The sequence below is a fragment of the Manis pentadactyla genome, chromosome 4, assembly GCF_030020395.1.
Source record: "Manis pentadactyla isolate mManPen7 chromosome 4, mManPen7.hap1, whole genome shotgun sequence".
Classification (NCBI taxonomy): domain Eukaryota; kingdom Metazoa; phylum Chordata; class Mammalia; order Pholidota; family Manidae; genus Manis; species Manis pentadactyla.
The window spans coordinates 12,231,531-12,254,372 of NC_080022.1; the positions used below are offsets into that span (position 1 = coordinate 12,231,531).

Genomic DNA, 22,842 nt, shown 5'->3' on the forward strand with positions numbered 1-22,842 from the left:
CGCAGATTCCTGGACCACACCCCAGACCTGCCAGACCAAGGAATCTGCAGCTTTAACAAGTGCCCTACTCATTTTTGCAATCAGTACTGGTCCAGCCCCGGCTCTGAGGCCCCAGAACCTGGGAAGTGTGGCCACACGCTGCCGTCCTGACTACGACCCCTCAAACCTCATGCAGATATTTCTGCTCCTGACAGCTTCCAGCTGAGTCAGTCCTCCCAGGCTGACCAGTCCAAGCACCAGCTTCCTAGAGCCCATCTTGGTCCCCGCCGAAGACCAGAGACCTGAGCAGCCAGCTTCAGACCTCCTGAGTCTACGGGCACTAGCTGCCTAATAAATTAGTGATGAAGGGGCTCTGACGCCTCCTACTCCTCTATACCTGCCCCCACCACCCCACGCCCCCAAGCCTCCATGAAGAAAACCAGCCTCAGCTGGGCAGCTGCTGAAGCCTCCCTAACAAGGGGGTGGACTGGAGAGACCCTGAGCCCATAAGAGGGGTGGGCGGTGGAGAGCTCGGGTTCATCCGAGGCTGCTATGCCGAGTGAGGGCTGCAGTGCAGGCCTAAGGGTGGTCAGCTCGGAGGCCTGGGCTATGTCCTTCCTGAGCATCGTCCACCTGTCCCTGGACAGCCCTGTCCATGCCATCTGTGTGCTGGGCATGGAAATCTGCTTGGATCTCAGTGGGTGAGGAGCTGGGGGCTCTGCCAGGGAGCCGACTGGGGGATGGGTCTGGGCAGGGAGGCTGGAGCCGGGCTTCCCTCCTGGGGCTGTCTCTGGATTATATGGGAATTTACCTCCCTTCTCTGCATCTTCGGGGCCTGCCTCATCTCAGTGAGCCTGGTTTGGTTGGTTCCTAGTCCTGACGCTGTGGGTTTCTGACCTAAATCCCACCTCTGCCCCACATAGGCTGTGGGGCCTTGAAGAAATGAGTGCCTTACCCTCTCTGTGCCCTTACCTGTGAAACAGGAGTGAGGTGGCTTTCCAGGCAGCCATGAGGATTAAGTGAGGGGGCTCCTGTGAATTGGAGCCTTAGTGGGGAGGTGACTCATTCATCAGAGGCCAGGTCTTCCTTGGGGTCACAGCATAGACCTCCCAAGTCCCTTTTGGAGATTCCTGTGGCTCAAATGGCTCCTCCCTCCTTGGGGGTTCATGTGAACTGTAGCTCTGGTAGTTTCTAGAACCCTGGTGGGAAGGTGGGGTCTGGGCTGGAGGGAGGACACAGGGGTCCTTGGTGTGGGGTGAGGCTGGGGTCAGGATGGAACCACACTGCCCAGCAGGCCTTTGGCCCAAAGCCCTAAGAAAGCACGACAGGCCAGGCCCCATCAGGCCAGCCACCCTCTAGGCTGAGAGGTGACCCCCTCCTTGCCGGGCAGACCAGTGACCCCAGAAGTGCAAGTCCTTCACCATTGCTGGCTCTGCAGGGGTCTCAGTCAGTATCCACAACACAGTCCCGGTCGTGACCAAAGAAGAGGCTGCCATGACCCGCTGGGCTCTGTCTGACCCCATGGACGTGCTGGTGAGGATGGTATCCCTCAGCTCTGCCACTGATGGGGACAGGGTAAGGGTGGAGGGGTGCGGGGTGAGGGGGAATCTCCCAGGGGAGGAAGCTAGCTTGGGGTCTCCCCCCGACAGCTGGCATTTCCTGGGTCCTGAGTCTGAAATGTGGTGCCAAGTGTTTCGCATGTCTGATGTGACTCAGGGCTTCCAACCAGCCTGTGAGGTGGGCGCTCCGTGACCCCCCTGCCAAACGAAGACACCAAGACACCGAGTGAAGGGCGCCCTGCCCAAGCTGGGAATCAGACCCGGGGTTCAAACTCAAGTCTGTCAGTCTCCTCCTCGTGGGCTTCTGACCACGCCGCCAGGCTGGCTTCCAAACTAGCGGCTTTTAAAGTCTGGGTCGGAGGTTTTAGCAGCATAACTCAGATGGGCTTCCCAGTAGAAGCTGGTCCTCTGGATCTTAATGAAAGACCTTAATGAAACTTAAACCTACACTGTGTGCCAGGTATCTTGCATCGTGTTTCAAGAGGTCAGCTTTAGCTCTGTTTTGCATACAAAGAAACTGAGGCACAGAATGACTTATATAAACCTAAATAGCATAACTAGAGTGGGGCAGATCCAGGATTTGAGCCCGAGTCCATGCTCTTTCTCCTGGGCATGCTGTCTCCTTAACAGTGTGCATGTGGCAGCCGAGGGGGAGGCTGACTTCCAGCTGGTAGAATAGGCTCATCACGAGCTCGGTGTTGGCAGTGATGCTGTGGTGGAAGCAGATCATGTGTGCAGTGTGATTAAAGGCACAGGGGCTTCATAACACTCAATACTCAGGCATACCCCTCACCAATTAAACCAACCTGAGGGAAGGGATGGGAGACCCTGCTCCCATCATTCACAGTGCTCCAGGTGACTCCACTGTGATGCTGAGGGTGTGAACCATTGATGAGGCGTGTCAGGACTGGGGGTTCATTTGCAGAACCTGGAGTTGCCGAGGGTTAAGCTGGGATGACAAATGGGTAGTAAGTACGGTATTCTACACCCTGTGCCCGGGGCAGGTGACTTCCTAAGAGGCGGGTGGTGCATTCAGATAAGCACTGTGCATCTCCCAGGTAAGAACTAGGGCCTAGAAGTGCCCTCTGCCCAGGGCCCAGCCTCCAGCACCATCTAGAGGGCCACTGAGATACCTGACTTCACTGAACAGAAGCTTTCACTTAGGAACAGGTGGTGGGTCGCATGCATGAAAGTGTAGCCCTGGCTATAGGTTAGGTTTTTCTGTTTGTGATGAAGGTCTTGTGGTCAAGGCCAAAGGCTGAAGGGCAGGTCCTTGTCTAAGGTATAAAGGCCTCTCTGAAAGCAGAGGTTGGTGTGGGACACAGGAAAGACTGTGTTCCGATCCCGGTCTCCACCCAAGCACCTTATTTCCTTCTGAGTGAGCAGCTTAACCCACAAGAAGCCCCGCTTCCTCACTGCCCGTCTCATGGGGCGATGGGTGAGAACCCAGGAGGGCAGGCTTAGTGGGGAGGGTATATAGCACAGTTTAAAGCTTCACCTCTAGAGCTGGACACCTGGATCTTAAGTCCTGTGCCACCCATTCTAGCTGAATAACTTGGGGGCAAGTTCCTTGATCTCTGCCTTGGGTAGAGCCCACCCGGATGGGCTGTCGTGAGGCTTCAGCCTGGACATGCTTGGAGGCGTCATGGGATGTTATCAATGGGTTATTCTCAGTCCAAATTACAACATGGTGGCCCTGTGCCAACCCGCAGTAAGACTTCGGAAGCTTAAACTCTAACACGAGACCAGGGCCAAGAGGCCAGACTTGGGGACACAGCCCAGGGCCCTGCTCCTGCCCCTACCCCCCAGTGTTCCCATGGGCTCTGGGTGCTGTCTCCGCAGGTTTTGGTTTCATACTACCAGCCTGATGAGGAAGTCCCCGTGGCCACAGCAGAGCTGTACCTCACTGGCTTTGGTGAGTGGTGCCCCCGCCCTGGGGCGGGGAGTTTTCCAGAAGCAAGGGGAGATAAAGGAGCATCCTGTAATCAGATGCCCAGGGGGCTCCTGGATGGGTTCACTCTAGGTGGATGGTCTGCAGTTCATCTTCTCACACCAGATCCTATCCCCTCTTGCTCATTCAAGAACATTCCTTTAGCATCCGGTCCCTGAACACCTGTCCAGGTGCTAAGGTCTGTTTCGGTGGCCTGGACATTCTGGTTGGGATATAGCAGGTCAGATGACAAGAGCTATGAACAAAAACAAGACCAGGGGAAAGCATACAGTGGCCAGTTGTGGGGGGAAGGCTGGGAGGAGGCATGTGAAGATGGTAGGAGCCTCAGCGGACACTTGAGAGAGACTGGGTCCCTGGGCTCTAAAGGGGCTTAGGGTTGACTTGGATCGAGCCCCTCCTATGTCTTAGAGTGCCAAGGGCTTTTCAGAACGCCAGAGGTGGGCCTTCCAGGTAGGCATCACCTGGGTAGAGGCCAAGTGGTACAAAACAGCATAGTGACCACAACGGACTTGTTTTGTAAGTCCCAGGAGGTTGAGGGAGACAACTGAATACCCGGACCTCCCCAGGCTTGCTCAGGAGAAGCAGTCTGCCTCTGAGGAACTTTCTTTTGCTAAGCTGACAGCATGCGGGAGAGGCTGGCCGGCCCTGCTACCAGCCTTGGGGAGCTCTGGGGGATCGACCGCTTGAGGCTCTGTCCAGCAGGTCTGGGTGGCTGAGACCTTCCCCTCCTGTTCCAGCGGTCCCCCTGGATGTGGATATCAGCTGCAGTGGGCGAGTCCAGATGACAAGTGACGAAGAGGCTAAGGTGGGGTGAGGGTGGGGCCCAGGGTGCAGGGCCCAGGGACTGTGAACCAGTCTGGCCCACAGACTTGGACTTCATAGTGTCTCTGAAGTCAAATTACTAGAGTGCAAATCAGAACTGATGTAGTTGACCTCTGATTTTTTCTAAACACTGGAATGTCTGACCCTAGGCTTGTATCTTAGCCTGTCATATGTTCACCTAGAAAAGGGGGCTAGCTGCCCCTTCAGATGGGATGTGTATCTTCTAGTTTGCCTCAGTCCCCACTTCCCTTGAAGCTGGAAGAAAACAGGAAACTCGTAACCTGTATCTAGCTCTTCTCCTTTCCTCTTGGCCCACTTACCTGATATTTTCTCTCTGTTCCTACAGGCTCCTGAGTTGGCAAATTCTGATCTAGAGGTCCCTGTCACCCTGGAGGAAGGCTTGTCTCTGTCCTTGATGTGGGGTAGCATCTGGGAAGCAGGATTTACCTGGTTTCTTCCTGAACCAACTGTCCTGTCTTCTTTGCTGAAAAACTGGGTCTGGGGTCCCAGTGGTTGGGATGCCATCCTGCTTGTGAACGGCAGCCCTGCTGACGTGGGCCAGCTGGTAGACAGGAGGCCCACAAAGGTGTCCTATTCAGAAGGTAAGGAAGAGCCAGCCCCTGACCGGAGGCGCTCACCACCTTCCCTCCTTGGGCTCTGCCCTCCCCTGGGCCTTCACTGTCCCACCCCTTAGCAAACACAGATGCAGGCCAGTGTCTCCCCTCTAAACCGATCTAACATGTCTCTTGCCAGTGACTTGAAGCTTGTAACTGGGGAGAAAGAGGCCACGTGACCCCATGGGAAGACGGCTCTGATGTCAGATAACAAACTACCCGGATGTGATTTTGAGCACGTTAACTTCCCTGGTCTTATTTTGCCATCTGTAAAATGGGGATATGGTCAGCTTCACCAGGTGTTTGAGAAGACTAAATGAATCAGAACACAAGGGGCATGTGAGCCTCTTGTAAAAACCCTCTTGCAGCCTAAGGCAGGATGCTGACTGACCTGGGCAAAAGCAGTCCTGGATTTGGCCCTGACCTGAGGCTGGAACCAAGCTTCTGGGTCTGAGCAGTAGACCAGGATGTCCTGGTTCACACCGAGACTGGAGGGGAACCCTCGCTGAACCGACTGTGCCAGGCCCTGTTCTAGGTGTTTGTGGGGACCATCTACTGCTTACGATTGTGTGGGGAAAATGCCATCCTCACTCAGAGTGGACCCAGGATGGGACCTGTGGCCCTGGAGGGAGCAAGCAGCAAAGACATGATGCAGGCCTAGGCCAGAGTGGGAGGCAGAGGGTCCTTGGTGGTCCGACATTCGAGACCCCACCCCGACCCTACTGTTCCTCCTTCCACCCCTGCAGTGCTGGCCTCGAGGAGCCTTTAAACCTTTGCCTTATCCCTTGCCCAGAAATAAAGAGTCTGTCCCAGATGACACTGAATGTTCAAGGGCCCAGCTGCATTTTAAAGAAATACCGGCTGGTTCTCCACACCTCCAAGGGAAAGTCAGAGAAGGCAAGAGTCTCCCGGCCCCAAAGTGAGTGTTCTTCACCCGACTCCAGCTTTGTCTGCTCTTCCAGGGTGCTGGGGCGAGCTGGGGCCACAGCCAGTCCCAGAAGGGCCCCTGCCAGGGCCTGGAGCTGCAGGTCAGGGTCTGCTGTGGCCAGACATGTGTCCCTGGGAGTCTCCGCTATCACCTTCACCGTAGATCACATCTGTACACACGGGCGACTCGTTGCATTGCCAGCCCACTTTCCCAATAGAGTAAGGCAATGGTAGTGGCTTTCCCATAGGATTTTCAGAGCTGAAAGAGATGCATATTAGTTGAAAGCTATTGTATCATACATATTAGATAACATTATCTGCCCTTTACTCCTGCCAGAAGAATCCATCTTCATTTCTTAACCAAGATCTCACAATATTGTTTCCAGAATTCAGAACCCAAGGAGGTAATCAGCTATGATTGCATGTCTATCCCAGGCACCACGCCACACATGGATCCTCTTCAGCTCTTCCTGAACTGGCAGGCAGGTGGCATGTCCCTATTCTATAGATAAAGGTATAGTGGCTGTTGGTTTAGAAAGTGGGCGTGTTCAACTCCAACAAAATATCCTTGAACCAGTTTTTTTGACATCTAAACTGGTCTAATATTCAGTGCCTCTAAATTCCTTAAATTGAGAATTGACTCTTTGTTTCTGGAGGCGTAAGATACCTTCTTTTAAAAGCCAAGTTTAGCTTCAGTGAGTCAGAGTTCTGTGTCCATCTGTCTCCAGCATCGATGAGCGCCCCTCAGCTTACCTGTGCTCAGGGGCCTTCACTCAGAGTCCACACCTCCTCTGTAGACTGCAGGTCATAGCTGGCCTTCGCTGTGACCTGGAGCTAGCCAGAAAAGGCGGCCCAGCTTGTACGTGGTCCTTGTCCATGTGGGCTAGGAACGAGCCTTAGAAACCCACAGATCTAAGCTTTGTTCAGGCCCCGAGGGCTGCTCTGGCTCCAAGAGAACCACTGAGTACAGAAAACTGACATGTCCTTGGAGCCCATCCAGGAGACCAGCGCTTCACGTAGCCTGCTAAAGATGCTGCAGTTCATCGCGTATATCAGGCTGCCTGTTGTATACTTGAGTAAGTTTTGTCTAAAGAGTCTAGGACAGGGAATTTACCCTAAGAACACAGCAGCCCAGTTTGAAAAAGACATATGCACCCCTATGTTTATCGCTGCACTATTTACAATAGCCAAGAAATGGAAGCAACCTCAGTGTCCATCAGTAGATGAATGGCTAAAGAAGATGTGGTACATATACACAATGGAATATTATTCAGCCATAAGAAGAAAACAAATCCTACCATTTGCAACAACATGGATGGAGCTAGAGGGTATTATGCCCAGTGAAATAAGCCAGGTGGAGAAAGACAAGTATCAAGTGATTTCACTCATATGTGGAATATAAGAACAAAGGAAAAACTGAAGGAGCAAAACAGCAGCAGACTCACAGAACCCAAGAATGGACTAACAGTTACCAAAGGGAAAGGGACTGGGGAGGATGGATGTGAAGGGAGGGATAAGGGCAGGGAAAGAGAAAGGGGGCATTACAATTAGCATGTATAGTGTTGGGGGGGCACGGGGAGGGCTGTACAACACAGAGAAGAGAAGTAGTGACTCTACAGCATCTTACTACGCAGATGGACAGTGACTGTAATGGGGTTTGTGGGGGGGACTTGGTGATGGGGGGAGTCTAGTAAACATAATGTTCCTCATGTAATTGTAGATTAATGATAACAACAACAACAAAAAAGAACCCATCTTTGGGAAAGAGAGGGAAAGGACCAAGGATTGTAAGAAAGGACCCTCTCCCCAGTAACCCTGAGGGCTGTCAAAAAAAAAAAAAAAAAAGGGGGTCTATCTTCTCTAAAGGTGAATCCAGCTCTGGTAAAATAGATACTGACTTAAAGATTTGAAAAGACAGGCTCTTTCCCGTGCCCAGCTTCTGCCTTCCCCACTGAGGTCTCAAGGATCTCAGGGACTTTTAGTGGGCATATAATCTCAGAATGTCCTGTGCTTCCCCTCTGTTATGGGTTGAATTCTGTCCTCCAAAGTTTGAATGTGGAAGTCCCAATTCCTAATACCTCAGAATATGACTCAGTTTGGAGATAGGGTCTTTGAAAGGGTGATTAAGTTAAATGAGGTCACTGGGTGGCTCCTAACCCTGTGTGACTGGTGTCCTTACAAGAAGAGGAGATGCGGATGCAGACGTGCACAGAGGGCAGATGACAGGAAGATACAGGGAGAAGGCGGGCCAAGGAGAGAGGCCTCAAAAAAAAAAAAAAGAGCGGGGGGGTAGTCCGGGACTAAATTTGAGAACCACTCATCCATAAGATGTAGCAAAGGCATCTGAGAAGAAATCTGAGGAATAGAAAGCTGGAGCATAAGGTTCCAGAAATAAAAGAATCCTTTTGTGAAGGTAGTCATCAACCGTAGCTGGTGCTGTTGGTAGACTCAAATCAATGGAGGAGTCTTGGTTTTCAAAATAAGTCACTTGTGAATCTGGTAAGACCAGTGTGGATAAAAGCCAAACTGAAGCAGGCCGGCGAGTGAGCGTGACCATGGGAGGAATCTGCCCTAAAGGGAATTGTGTGGTGGTAATAACAGGGTGGGGAGCTGGGGGCAGTACCTAAGGTGGGGGACACAGCACACCTGGATGCAAGCGGAGGGGGGGAAATGGATGCAGGAGGAGGAAGTTGTGAGAGTGACTCCATAATACTGAGATCGCAGGATGTGTGAGCCTTAATGGACACGAATGCAGCAAGCGTTTCCGAGGACCCCCCCCAGGGTTTGGCCAGACCCAAAAATGAGGGCTTTCAGGGCCGTGGCTGCTTGGGTGCAAGAGGCCTTCAGACTTGGTTTAGCCAGAGTGGGGGTCTTGTGTGGGGGCTGATGGCCTGTGCAAAGGAGCAGGCATGATAATGGATCTTGGAATGTAGGAGAGTGGAGAGGGGAGGGTGGGAACTAGCAGTAGGAGGGTTTAGGGCCGAGGAATTGCTGAGCTGGGAGTATAGATGAGCTAAAAATATATATATATATATATATCAGAGGTCTGTTTTGGAGGTGATGTCTGGGCCGTGAACATTGGCATCTATGATGGCACAGAACTCTGGTTCATTGAAATAAGGTCAAAGAAGAGTCTGTAGGGTAAACAGCAATTACCACAATGGTGATGGAGACAAGCCAGTGCTAGAACAATCTATGGAGAAGGGTAAGGATGGTGGGCAGGTGACAACAATCTACAGAGAAGGGTGAGGATGGTGGGCAGTCCCTTTAAGGGACTTGGATTCTTGAGGAAGGAAGAAATAGCCTAGGAGCGCCAGTGAAGAGCAGGCACTCTCGCCCCACCCCCAGGCCCAGGGGTGCACGGAGGGCAGGAAAAGAGCCCAGCTCAGGTCCTTGTTTACTGTGCCCTGGGCTCCCCCTCTGGGAGGGTAAGCTCACTAGGACAGCAGGACAGCCAGCCAGGGACCAAGCAGGGGCTGGGGGTGGAGGGAGTTGAAGGGCAGCAGGGCTGAGAACTGAGGGAGCACAGGACCAGCTCTGGGGGGACAGGGCAGGAGGGGCCTTCGAGGTAAAGGGAGCTATGTGGTGCCCAGGTCCTAAGGCTGCTCCCTCCTTCCCTGTATAACAGGACAACAATCACAGCGCCTGCCTCCAGGGCAGGGAAGACACAAATGGGTCCACGAGCCTCCACCACAGTTCCTGGTGTACAGTGAGGCCACAAGTCTAGGGAGTCGGCCATAGAGGAACTGAGGCTGATAAAGGGCTTGCAGCAGGCAGACTTGGGACCCTGTGGCTCCCACCGCTCCGTGGGGATCACCTCCATGTGGAGTGGCCTTGGGAAGCCCAGGGCCCTGGTGCAGTCGCAGGTCGGGGCCTGTGGCAGCTCTCGGGGGACCGAGTAATGGCAGCCACCATCCAGTCTGTGTCTTGGGAACCCACAGAATGGCAAGCATGTCAGCTGTGAGCCTCTGCAATGAGGCAAAAGGGCTGTGCTGGGGGCCTGGGGAGTGCGGGGCCTGGGGGAAGACTTTACCTTGTCTGGGTTTGCCCCCTCAAGGCCTGGCTCAGGGCCAGTGGGGAATCCCCCAGGCAGACTAGAAGCAGGAGTCCCCAGGAGTGTGCTCAGCTGGGGCTGTCCAGCGGGCACAGCCCACACATGGCAGCTGTCGCAGAAGCAAGAAGGCTGAGGCCACTCCTGCAGCCAGTGCCCCAGGGCCTGCAGGAGGTTTTCTGCAGAGGTGTCAGTAGCCAGAGTGTATCTGTACTGCAACCCAGAGCAAGAGGCTGGTGAACTGGAGCCATGCCTGGGGCCTGGGGATGGCCGTGGCCGCAGCAGCCATCTGCTGGCATGTTGGGAATGGGAGGCCAAGGCAGCGGGTGCCCACTACACATGGGGTCTCAGGCAGATGCAGGGCCCAGATCCTTCAGGGCTTTGGAGGCCAAGGTAAACCTAGATAGGATCTCCTAAAATGAGAATGCAGCTAGAGGCTTTAAGCAGGAGTCACTGCCATTAGACTGTGGCTGCAGCCTCAAGAATGGGTCAAAGCTTGTTAGAATGGGTCAGAAGGATGACAGCTGTGGTAGGAAGGCCAGGTAGGGACAGCAGTCCAGGTGGGGAGAGCTTGGTGGCCTTGGGTCAGGGTGACCTCTAGAGATGGAGAATAGGCAGACTTGGGGTTGAATTAACTAGTGACACGACATCATGTGGCAATCCCTTCTCTCTTCTGCATGTGGCTTTGCATCTCATGACCTAAGAAACAAGAAGGCAACAAGCTATACATGCATGATAGAAACTTTGCTCACCTTCAGAGACCCTCAAGGCCTTAACCGTGCGATAGACAGCCCTCATGGATGCTTTCCTGGTGCTTAGTCAGGCAGCGTCTGAGCTTTTGGATGAGGCTGCCAAGCCCATCTCTGCATTTTTCACCTTTAAGACTTCCTGGTATCTTCCTGGAAGTTGGTCAAAGCATAAAACCACCTACGGATCCCAGACCGAATGTCTCCACGGCAGGCGTGTGCATCTCGAGTCCCCACTCCTGACCTGTGTTAGGTCTTTGAAGCACACTGGTGAGTGCTGGCCCCTGCTCATGAGTGATTACCTGGCTGTCCACTAGGCCCTAACACTGGGAACGTGGAGCTCCCAGGCTGGCTTCAGACACGAGCGAACGGGTGCCCTTGACTGTCAGCTGCGACTGGCCCAGGCTGCCTCGGCACCCTGCCCTCCTCTCCCTCCCAGAAGGCAGCTCTAGCACCTCTGATTTGGTACTGGGGCCCGGCCAGCACATCTATACCTTTGACCCCCTTGAGAACCACTTGAAGGAAACATTCTAAGTTGAACCTGTGCAGTTCCCATCCGCCGACTTCTCAGGCCTGATTTTTTACTCCATTTCCCTGGTGGCAGAGTCCCAAGACCCGGTATGTATCTGAGTAGATAAGCAGTCCTTGGGCCAGGGACTGTGTGGGAAGAAAACATCTCCCACAGCAGGACAGGGGATAGGGGAAGACAAGGCTTGGTGGGTAGAGCTGCGGTTTCCTGCCGTCTTTGGGGGAGAGAGCTGCAGAGGACAGGGGAGGGCCCCGAGGTGGGCTGGGCTAACTGGGGGGCGGGGCGATATGTCCCATCGGTGACCTGGTTCCATGCATTATTGCCGTCAATTCCAGAGACCCTGGTGTACAAAGACACAGTGGTGTTCCAGGTGGCTCCCTGCATCTTTATACCCAGCACCCAGATGCCTCTAGAGGTTTACCTGTGCAGGTAAGAAACCGAGACGCACAGGACACGCCCAGCTGCGGGGATGGTCTCTCGCCAGGTGTCTATGTACTTAGGGAGAAGGGGAGAAAGGACCCTGGCAGGTAAAACTAGTAGGACACTGTCAAGTGTTCTGTCCCTCTGGCCATATGGGAAATCAGGGGTGTGACCAAAAGGCAGGAGCCAGTTCAGCTATCGTGACGGTGTGGGCCAGACACGGCGGTGGCTCGGCCAGGGAAGCGGGAGCACAGGATTAGATCCAGGACTGCTTTGAAGGTGGACGTCCCCACCAGGTTAGCTGATGTGTGGGGTGCAAAGACACAAGCATGCCCCTGCGTTTGGGGTCTGCAGCAAGGGGACAGGTGCTGCCATTGCTGAGGTGGGGTAGAATCGATGCTCTGGTAACTGAAACCTGGAGAACCCCGTTAGGCTGCTAAGCATCTGAGCTCAAGGGAAAGTTTGGAGGCTTGGGGTAGGTCTGGGTGCCCATTGGCACATGTAAGGTGTGCAAAGCCACTGGCCTAGCTGAGCTCACCTGAGGAGTGAGGAGACGCAGGGCAGGCAGATGCCTGCGAAGTGAGCTCTGGAGGGGGAGTGGGAAGGGAGCACTTTGCAAAACCCCAAAGAAATGGTCTGAATGGGAGAAGCTGGAAGGAGCTATGAGGTTGAGGGAAGTCTATTTTTTTAGGATTCCATCTTTTTAAAATTGAAATATAGTTGATACACAATATTGGTTTCAGGTGTACAACATAGTGATTCAAAAATTACATACATTACAAAATAACACAGATAAGTGTGGTTACCAAGTCACCGTATCAAGATACCACACACTATTGACTGTATCCCTATGCTGTACTTTACACCCCCACGACTTACAACTGGAAGCTTCTACCTTTCTTAATGCCCTTCACCTCTTTTGCCCACCCCCCTTCCCCATAGCAACCACCAGCTTGTTCTCTATGTTTGAGTCTTTTTCTTACAAGTGAAATCATATGGTATTTGTCTTTCTCTGACTTGCATTACTTACATAATACCCTTTAGCACCATCCATATTGTCACAAATGGCAAGATTTTGTTCTTTTTTAGGGCCAAGTAATATACTATTGTATATGTGTACCACATCTTCTTTATCCATTCAGCTATCAATGGACACTTAGGTTGCTTTCATATCTTGTCTCTTGTAAATAAGCTGCAATAAACACAGGGATGCAAGAATCTTTTCAAATTAGTGATTTTGTTTTCTTTAGGTAAATTCCTAGAAATACCCTACAACCCAGCAATTCCACTTCTAGTTTTAACTTTTTGAGGAACCTCCGTACTGCTTTCCACGGTGGCTGCACCAATTCACATTCTCACCAACAGTGAAGGAGGGTTCCCATTTCTGCACATCCTCGCCAACACCTGCCATTTCTTGTCTTTTGGATCGTGGCCATTCTGAATGCTGTGAGGCGACGGCTCGTTGTGGTTTTGATTTGCATTTCCCCGATGATTAGTGATGTGGAGCATCTTTTCAGGCGTCTGTTGGCCAGGGAAGGCTTTCTTTTAAGGCAGGAAGCAATAATGCTGATGGACTTGACCCAGCAGAGAGAGAGAAGGGAAAATCTGATATGAGGCAGCTGTAGGAACCACACTGATGGGATGGGTATAGGACCCATGCTGGCAGGGTGGGTACACAAGTCAGATTGGCCTCCAGGGTGCACGGGCAGCTCACCCACGGTTCCAGGAGGCACGGCACACAGATGTTCGTAGGAAGGCTGCCCAGTGCTAAGGACCTTCTAGGTTGGTTAGAGACCAGTCACAATGGGCTTTTCTCCAACTGTTTTCAGTAACTCGAGTTCTAGGGAAGACTAAGGGTAGAACTGGGTCTAACCAGAGTTGGGGTTTCACCAGGCAAATAAGCCCAAGGGAAAGGGATGAGGATATTATGATGATGCATTATAGACACACAGCCAGGCAAGGAGAAAGGGGAAGAAACAGGAAAGCAGTGAAGGGCCAGGGGCCCCAGGCAGCTCCAGCTGCAGGCCCAGGGACCAGCCGGCGTGGGCAGGCAGGAGGCGGAGTGATGGACCCTGGTTCCAGATGAGGATCTTGGAGGGAGTGGTGGTTGGGATAAGAGGCTGAAGTAAGCTAGAAAATAGGGCCTGGTCAAGCCAAAGCTCCAAAGAGGACTTGATGGCCCGAATGTAGCTGCACATGGCAAGGAGGACGTCCCCCCTCCTCCAGGCCCAGTGGGAGAGAACAGAAAAACAGCTCTTCCCCGGGAGTGCTGCTAGGGAGTAGGGCCCTCAGAGGCATGCCCAGTTTCAGAATGAGAAAGTAAAAGGAAGGAGTTCCAAGGATTTTGCTGATAAAATACCCAGACACAGCTCTTCCTCCTTCATCTTTCGTATCTAAAAGCTGAAGTTCAGTCACAGGAAGCATCTGCTGAACCCCAGACCTTCTAGGACTCTGCGCAGGGCAGGTATTCAGGCCCAGCTTAGCCACACGCCCTTCCCCCAGCACACATCCTCAGACTGTTCCAGACCTTGTCAGGCTGGTCATCTCCCTGTGGCCTTGTCTGTGTAGACCTGACAAAGTTCTGTGGAACAGTAGCTAGGGTAGCAATGCAAGTTGCAGACCTGGAACTGGACTAGAATCCCCACTTTGACACTTCCCAATGATGGACCTTGCTGGCACTCAAGCCTGCTACCGTGCATGACGGCACTAAGATCTCAGGGTTCAAGGCCCAGTCCCACCACCCACAGAAATATGACAACCTCATTGGCCATCTCAAGGGGGCACCCAGCTTCTTGGGATAAAAATAACAGCCCCTCCAGGAAAGAAGTCCACTCTCTGGGTAGACTGAGGCAGAGAGGCGGGGCAGTTCTGAAATCACCTGGGGTGGAGGTAGAAGGCTCCTGTGGAATGGGACTACAGGGTAGGGACAGGGCAGGGTCCTAGGGAGCCGGAGCAGGGACTGACACTGCCTCTGCCTTGAGCTAGGCCGAGTGCCGCAGGGCAACACACTCCGGGATACCAACTTGCACGCCATGAGGTGGGGGGACAGCTGCTTTGCTTACCTTGAGGGCAGAGGCATAATCTCTCCTGAGAAGTTGGTGTCCCCTTCCCCTGAGACAGTGAGTTGTGATCAGTGGAGGAGCCTTGAAGGCCTTCCCAGAGCTGGCTTCTCTCCCGTGGCAGAGAGCTGCAGGTGCAGGGTTTTGTGAACATGGTGACAGAGCTGAGCAAGGAGAGTAACAGCCAGGTGACAGCTGTCTATGAGGACCCCGGCTGCCTGGGCAGGTGGCTCCAGGTAAAACCCCACCTGGGGAAACAGGCCCGTGGGGAGGGCCAGGGGAGACTGGGCACGTGGGCCACACATGGCTCAACTTCTCTCAGCAAAGCTAAGCCTCAGTCAGCATCTGTTTCATCTGAGCCTCTGCTGGAGTCCTAAAAACAACTTGCCCAAGTCATAGTCAAGGGAGAGAGCTCTGAGTCCAATGTACCTTGCATTTCAGAATGGGTGTTCAAGAACACCCAGGCACCTGAAGAGTCTGGCACCCTCAGCTGTAGGCTGGCAGAGCCAGGGCACCACTGCAGGGGCCCCTGACCCTGGCAGGACAGGAAGTCTAGAGCCCACAGACCTGAGATCTGTTCTATTCTCCACAAAGAGCTGAGTGATTGCCACATGCCAGGCACCGTTCTAAGTCCTAGAGGTAAGAGCAGGGGACCAATCCTTCCCTGCTCTAGCAACCAGAGACAGAACTCGAAGTGCTGTGGAAACAAGAGGATGCAGTGAGGTACTAGACCAAACCAGGCAGTTTGTGTGGCCAGGAAAATCCTCACATTCAAGAAACAAAGAGCTAGCCGTGCCAAGATTAGGGGTAGGAGGACAGTTTAGAAATAACTTTTCTCACAGAGGAACAGCTGATGTAAAGATCATGCTGAGGGGACATATACTTGGAGGACCTGAGGAACAGAAGGGCTGGTGTGGCCAGATCAGAGCAAATGAAGGTGAGAGGTAGGTAAGAGCTAGATCACGTACTGGGGACCTCGTAAGCCACGGCAAGGAATAGGGAAAAATCCTAAGCAAGATGGGATGACATCGAAAGGTACGAATCAGGAGTTGAACATTCTGATGCATGTTTTAAAAGGACCCCCCTGGCTGAGAAATAGAGAACCGGTCTTAGGAAAGGCCGAGAATAGCAGAGAAACTGATTTGAGGGCATTGCCATAATTCAGGGAAGAGATCTGGGCGGCTTCCCCTGAATGGCACCAGAGATGAGTGTATGAGGAATGTATTTTGGAAATAAAGCCAACAAGGCTTGTTCACGGACTGGGTCCAGAAGGTGAGAGAAGAAGAATCTAGGGAACTCAAGTCTGAACCTTGACAAATAGAACAGGTCAGGGAGAGCCCTGAGAAGGGGTGATGCCTGAGCTGAGTTTCAAGGGCTGAGCAGGAGTTGGCACGAAAAAGGGGCTCTTATTGTATCCCCCATCTGGGGGTGGCCCGTGTGCAGAGAGCATGGTGGCCGGCGAGCTGGACACGGGCAGGAGAGCAGATGGAGTGAGACGCCTTCACAACCTGTTCTCCCATCTCTCCCAGGATGGGATGGCCTTCTGCTACATGCAGGCTCCCCACGAGACGCTTTCTCTGGTTCTCGACACCCCATGGATCCTCAAGTTCGAAGATTTCCCCATGAAATACTCACTGGTGTGGGGCTCAGTTTGGCTAATCTGGGTTTGGTCCAAGCTCTCAGGCCCGGTGCCTGCCCAGAAGTGATGGGGGCATCAAGGGAGAGGGCCCAGGTGGCCCCTGGGGGAAGGGGGTGCAGGAGGCCACATGAGAGTCTGGATCAGGTGTCACTGGAGCTTGGAATCCATCCCTCCCAACACCCCTGCCCCGGCTGGGTCTCCTTCCAGAGCCCTGGGGTTGGCTCTGTGATCCACGGCACCAAGGACCACCGGCTGGCCAGTATGGATTCCACTGGGAACCTGATGGTGTCCCCACCTGTCCAGGTGGGAGGCAAAGAATACCCCGAGGCAGGATCCGCATTGGCAGCAGCTTTCACCCCAGGTGAGGCAAGAGGCCAGGTGGTGGCCAGATGTCTTAAAACTACAGGAAGGAACCCCAGGTAGTTCACCTGGTTCTACCTGACTCCAAGAAGACTCGGGCGGTTGTCTGTCCCTGGACCATTCCTTACACTACGAGTAAGGATATGAGTCTGATGCACGTAGGAATGCCTGGTGCATCTTTGGGTGGCGATTCCAGGGTTTAACCTGAAGCATGCTGAGTTCAGCTGGCCTGTCGACCCAGCGGGATGTTGTTTCCATAAGATGCGCGTCGGGACCTCTTGGTGGCCATGATCTAAAGCCAGGAAATACTTGTGTCCCAGAGTTCAGTCTTTACCTAGAATCCCTTGGCTCAGTCCTAAACTGGGCCAGAATAAGGGATTCCTGATGACCACCCAGTGCCTTATGGACAAGCCACTGAGCCCAGTGGTCACAGCAGCCGGTTACCCGAAGTGGCCTGATGGTCACTAAGTAGTTGGCAGCCAACGTGGGCCACGCTGGCTCAAGGCTGCTCTTTCCATCTTCCCTTCAGCGAGGAGGGCTGGGACACGGGCAAGGCCCTGCGGGACTTCCTTTACGCCCAGCAACTCCAGGCCACGGTGGAACTGTTCTCAGACTGGCTGATGACTGGCCACATGGATGAGTTCATGTCCTTCATCCCCATGCAGGACAAGATGGAGGGGGAAAAGGTCTGTCGGGGGCTGGAGAGGGTGTCTCCCACCTTGACGGCTTCTGGAAGGGAAGCTAGCATCTGACCCCAACTCTGTCTTCCAGGGCTTCCGGCTGCTCCTGGCCAGCCCCAGCTCCTGCTAGACTGTTCCAGCAGAAACAGAAGGAGGGCTGTGGAGACATGCCTCTGTTCGGAAAGGTTCGAGTGGATCAGCTCCTTTCGAACGGTAAGGGAAACCCCTCGCAACGGAGCAGAGGCCGGACGCCCTCTAACGAGTCATTCGTACTTCTCTGGGTGGAAGGGGTCCTGGGGAAGTATAAAAGCATATCAGACCAAATTAGAACACCTTGTTCCATTTCCAGGCTGTTCTGGTGGTACTCGGGCAGCAGAAGCAGATCAGCCAGAAGCTGTGGGGTGGAGAGGCTGTGAGACTGTCGGGAAGGGACGTCGTTAGCATGTGGATGGCTCCATGGCGGGCAACAAAACCAGAGGCTACCAGCACTGGTGGGTTCTGTTCAGGGGACGTTGGTTAAGTACCTGGGCACTGGGCCTTCAGGGGTCTCCTGGTCACTGTTACGGGAAACAGAAGTGCACAAGCAGAAATTATGTGCAGCTGGGGCCACAGCATCTCTGTTCTAAATGCTGTGGGACCCAGGAAGGGAGGGGCTGTCGGGAAGTGGGAGCCTGTCAGACATGCGGAATTTCTGCCCCACGCTAGGCCTCCCAAGTCAGTCTTTGGGGTGGGGCCTGGGAATCTCTTGGTCCGAGAAGCACCTGCAGAAGTGGCATTTACTGAGCATGAACCACAGGTTACACACCACAAGCTCAAGGCTGTTCCCTCATCTGTCTGAGTCGGGCATCCCTGACCTAAAGAGGCAACTGGGAACAAAGCCAAATGACCTGGTCCAGGTCACAGGCTGAAGGTAGCCAGGTGCACAGGTCAGATAATGCATGGACGTGCCCAAGTGACAGCTAAGTCAGGGCTGAAGTCACTGGCTGGCCTGTTCTAGGCTGCCTCCCTCACAGCCTATCATAGGCTACTCTCCTCCTATCAGGCCAGAGAGGCAGTGAAGTCCTCCCTGGCCTTTCGTGGATCCTGGTCAGTCTCTAGATGAGACATTTGACCTAGGAGTCCCTGCAGACTACCTTCCATAGTCACTGGTCCAAGAGTACCCCAGGCAGCCGTGCCCAGGGCTGGAGTCTGCCCAGCCCTGGACAAGTTGCCTGCTCCCTGGCCTGCAGACCAGCCCGCCCTCTCCCCTTCCTCCAGGGAGGGAGGCCCATACCATCAGTCACCTGCTGGCTGACGAGAACATGAGAAAGCAGAATGGCTATGTGGAGGAAGGGGCCCAGGACGTGGGGGACCTCCTCCAAAATGTGGGGGGAAGTGCTGACAACCGAGACAAGTTCCCAACTGAGCATCAGGCAAGATTCCTTACTGTAATCCCCAAAATAACCCTATGAAGCAAAACCGTTCTTCTGTGAGGATAGTGAGGCTGAGAACAAAGTCACGAGCCCAAACCGATGATCTGGGCAACTGGATTTGAATCCAAGTGTGAGCCCTGGAGTCATACTCACCGTGCCACTCCTGTGGTCTAGCATCTGACCAGGAAACAACTCGGAATCCTGGCAGAGCTCCCCCCGACCCCCACACCCAACTTCTCTAGGAAGTTCTGAGTACCCTAGACTTGGCACATGTCCAAGTGGCCTTTTTCTAACCAGACAGACCAGAACTTTCTCAGTGCTTCTTGGACCGAGTGGCCCATCAGCTCAATGTTCAGAATCACCCAGCAGCTCAGGTATCTTAAAATGTGAATGACTGGCTATGTGAGAAGCAGAGTTCCCAGAAGAGATCAACCAATTTTGGGCAAGGAAGCCAAGGCCTGGAACAGGGCAATGACTTGCCCAAGGTCACACACACACGGTCAGCATAAAACTGCTGGGTCCCTGTGGCTCCTAGCCAGAGGCCATCCTATGCCCTGGTACTCTGATGCCCTGGACCTCTGCTAAAACAGGGAAGGTTTCCTCATACGGCAGGGTGGGTGCCAGCCAGGTATGAGGTCAAAACAGCACCTCTTGAGCCCTGGCGGCACGTATCCCAAGTGTGGTGGTCAGGGCCTGGGAGATGCTCTGATGGGGGCCACTGCTCAGGACCCTTCCTAAGGAAGACTACAGAGTGCTTAGGTCTGAGAACTTATTCCTGCCCTGACCCAGCTCTCTTCCCTTGCCCAGGTCCCCCATCTGGCCAGGATTGAGGGTCCAAAGGGGCCAGAAGCTACAGGACTATTGCTGCCCCAGTGCTAACGAGATGTGGGCTCCTGGCCTCTCCAAGTCTTTTGTCTGCACCCCCACTTCCTCAGAAACAGGGAGCCAGATGCATGGTAATAGGGTTGGCTTTCCACAGGAGGCTCACAGCATACAGTCTGTGATAGAAAGATGGTAGCCACTTCAGGCCATCACCCCAGGCTCAATTCCCCAAAACTGACTCCCCTCTCAGCTCCTCCTGGCCCTGCAGAGTGTATCCACCTGAGCCGTGACATCCTCGAGAGGGAGCTGGGCCTGGCGGAGGGACGTCATCGACATCCCGCAGCTGTTCTGCGTGAACAGCTGGCTAATGTCCCCTCCAGCCAGCAGACCAGGAAACTCTTCGTGAGGCCCCACTTCCCTGCCCTGGTGAGGGACACTGGGGGCAGGCTGGGCATCCCTGGGCTGGGTGGGGGTCTGTGCGGTCAACTCTGGCTAGTTTCTTGATGTACATGGTGCTGGACTAGAGGTGGGGACACAGCAGACAACGGTGCCCAGGAGGAAATGAGGTGTAAGCCCTTTTCCCCCTCGGAGCAGCAAGCGAGACCCAGGCTGGGTGACCTGCCAAGCCACCTGCCAAGCAGTGACGGGCCAGGCCCTGGGCTAATCCCCAGCCTGAAGGGGTGGATGCTACAGGGCCCACCTCACAGTCAGGGACACTGCTTCCACCAGTTGGGGGGTGGGGGGCTGAGCCATGTGCTGGCTGAGACCATGGGCAAGCCAACACACGGTCTTCCTGTCCATGTGTCCCATGTCTCGGGCAGCAGCATCTGGAACATGAGTGTTCATACGCTTTACGAATAGTCTTAGAACAGATGTGAAATTGTGTGTACTGTGTATAGCAGGAGACCCTGCCGTACCAAGCCTATTCCAGCGACAGCCGGTCTGACTCTCCTGACACAGCCGTGACCCTTCGTGTAGGCACTTAGAATGGACTCTCAGCCCCTTAAGCTCATCAACTCCTTGAACACTTCTCTGAGTCCCAGAGACACAGGGCCTGCTCACCAATTACACCTGAGTTATCTTTTAAGACCAGTGTGGCCCTCTGGGCATGAAGACTGGACCAGTCACAGGCCCTGGGAGTAGGCTTGGGTAGCAGTGAGAGAAGCCCCTCTGAGGGAGGTATGCCGTTGCTATGGGACGAGTGGATAGAAGTCAGCAAGCCATGCTGGGGGTAGGTGCACCTTCCCAGAAAGGTAGGCAAGACCAACGCACAAACCAGACTAAAAAGCTGGATAAGAGAAATGCACCAGGTAAGTCAACCAAGTGAGAAATATACCAGGGGCCACTGGAGGGTTAGGCAGAAGTGCTGGATTTTGCTCTGCGGTTGACTAGTGGTGTCTGCATGAGCAGACATGCAGAACGGAGCTGGGGGCTTGCTCTCCCTGCTCCAGCCCAGCCACAGAGGTGGGCTGGATTTCCCTTGCACTGAACCCAATGGCATTCCTCACTCGCAGGAGAGTCGGGGGCTCTCTCCCATTGCTCTGCCCCATGTAGGTCTTGCCCAACCTCTTGAGAGCTGCAGATGGTGGTGATGGGCAAGAAGCTAGGCATCCCCAAGCCTTTGGGGCCCGATTGAGAGCATGTGCTGCTTGAGAGAAAACATTTGCCAGTTGCTGGAGTCCCTGGGCTTCAAGTGCACCTTCATTAATGACTTTGACTGCTACCTGACCAAGATTGGAGACTTCTGTGCGTGTGCCAACATCCGCTGGGTCCCCTTTGCCTTCAAATGGTGGAGAATGGTGCCTTAGCCCCAGGCCTAGCGTTGCCAGCCCCGCCACAGCGCAAATGGCCTGTTGTCACCACTCAACAGTGTTCCAGTTCCTGGTCCCATCTGGGGCTAGAAAGTCAAGGCACTACACCTTCCTTACCCTGTTCACCTGCCCCTCAGGAGCCAATGGGGTGATGGATGCTGCCAGCTTGAACCCCACAGGAAAAGATGGAATCTTCAGCTGAGCAGTCGTTACTAGATACCCATTAAAGCTCTAGCTGCTCTGAATGCATTTTGGCCACAGCCTTGCTTGAGGGGAAGTCAGCAACAGCTAAGGATGGAAAGTGGGGTGCTGGGACACCTGTGGTCAGACTGTCCCCCTTGGCTGAGGGGTGGGGGGAGCAGCAGGGACTAGGCTGCTGAATCACTGTCCCTCCCTCGTTCTTGTTATCTTTTGTCTATAGCAGCTAGTGGTTGAATTTGGACTACGTGAATCCTCTAGTTTGGGCAGCGGAGAGAAGGTAGCCCTAGATGCTTGACTAGGTGAGACTCCAGGCTGGGGGGAGAGGGTGCAGGTGGCGTTCTGATCTCCCAGGTAGAGGCTCTGAGGGGCAGCAGGGGCAGGCCTCGGGGGACTCTCACTAGGCCTTAAGTCTCCAGGAGAAACGCCTGCTCCAGGACCCAAGCTGCTTGTTTCCATCTGTCTGCCTGTTCATGGTAACAGCCATACAATGATCCTACTAAAGAAAATGAGTTAACCAGCGCTGCTGTCCCCACCCAGTGCCCCCCTCCCGCAGGTCGGGCGCTCCAAGCCTTTAAGGAGGCCGGGGCAGCAGCCTACCAGGAGGGGATGGTCTGATAAAACAGCAGCCAGTATCCCAGAGTCTCCACAAATGGTGGCTTACGTTGGAATGCTGACGGCTCAGGTTGGGGCTGATGCCCTGTGCAGTCTAGAGTTTAGCCACGTCGGCCCAGAGCAGCAGCTGTCAGCCCCGGAGAAAACAGAAAACATCGTGTCGTCTGAACACACAACTGGCCTGGCCTCGTGACGCCCCCTGGTGGGCACCTTGCCACACTGCCAGTAAGGGGCGGACCCTGGCCCGTTCAACACTCACAGGCAGCGGTGGCGCTTCCCTTCTCAAGGGCTGGACCCGGCGAGTGGGGAACGAGACTACTTGTTGCTGGGCACACAGATGCACCACTGTTCTTTCCATGCCTGATGTCACCTCTTCCTCTCAAAGCCCCCCCCCAAAAGACTCCACTTTTGAGTTGGGCAAGCCAGGCACTGCTGCCCCTTCCAGGGGCCCCACACTTGAAGGGCAGAGCTAAGAGCTCCGCTCACCTCGAACTCTAGGTTTTAGCCCAGCACCTTAAACGCCCTGCTGCTTGGGGCCCACCTCACTCCAACAACCCCTTTGTGGGAGCCCCAGCTTGGGCAGCAGGCAGGGGGTGGGGGGGCCTGCAGGGAGTTGACACAGAGCTGTTCTTATGTTCATTCTACTGA

At 54.1% G+C, this 22,842-nt stretch overlaps 1 protein-coding gene and 1 long non-coding RNA gene across 2 annotated transcripts; one reads left to right on the plus strand and one right to left on the minus strand.

The window, feature by feature from the left end:
• The first annotated feature begins 482 nt into the window (after positions 1-482).
• PADI6 (peptidyl arginine deiminase 6) lies at positions 483-21,390 on the plus strand. Its single transcript, XM_057499790.1, is given in 21 exon segments — positions 483-676; positions 1,370-1,554; positions 3,381-3,453; positions 4,227-4,293; positions 4,798-4,913; positions 5,719-5,844; positions 11,089-11,264; positions 11,501-11,607; positions 14,782-14,893; positions 16,187-16,294; positions 16,504-16,618; positions 16,621-16,657; positions 17,186-17,342; positions 17,428-17,462; positions 17,464-17,549; positions 18,594-18,679; positions 19,841-19,884; positions 19,886-19,920; positions 19,923-19,996; positions 21,147-21,199; positions 21,201-21,390. Coding segments are annotated over 21 exon segments (2,127 nt in total). The 5' UTR covers positions 483-531.
• On the minus strand, positions 2,109-15,872 carry LOC118926940 (uncharacterized). The gene is made up of 5 exons (XR_005030661.2): positions 14,661-15,872; positions 9,886-10,602; positions 4,759-6,111; positions 3,441-3,724; positions 2,109-2,466 (listed from the first exon to the last, which is right to left on the minus strand). It is a non-coding gene; the product is annotated as an uncharacterized LOC118926940 (long non-coding RNA).
• Positions 21,391-22,842: the final 1,452 nt, after the last annotated feature.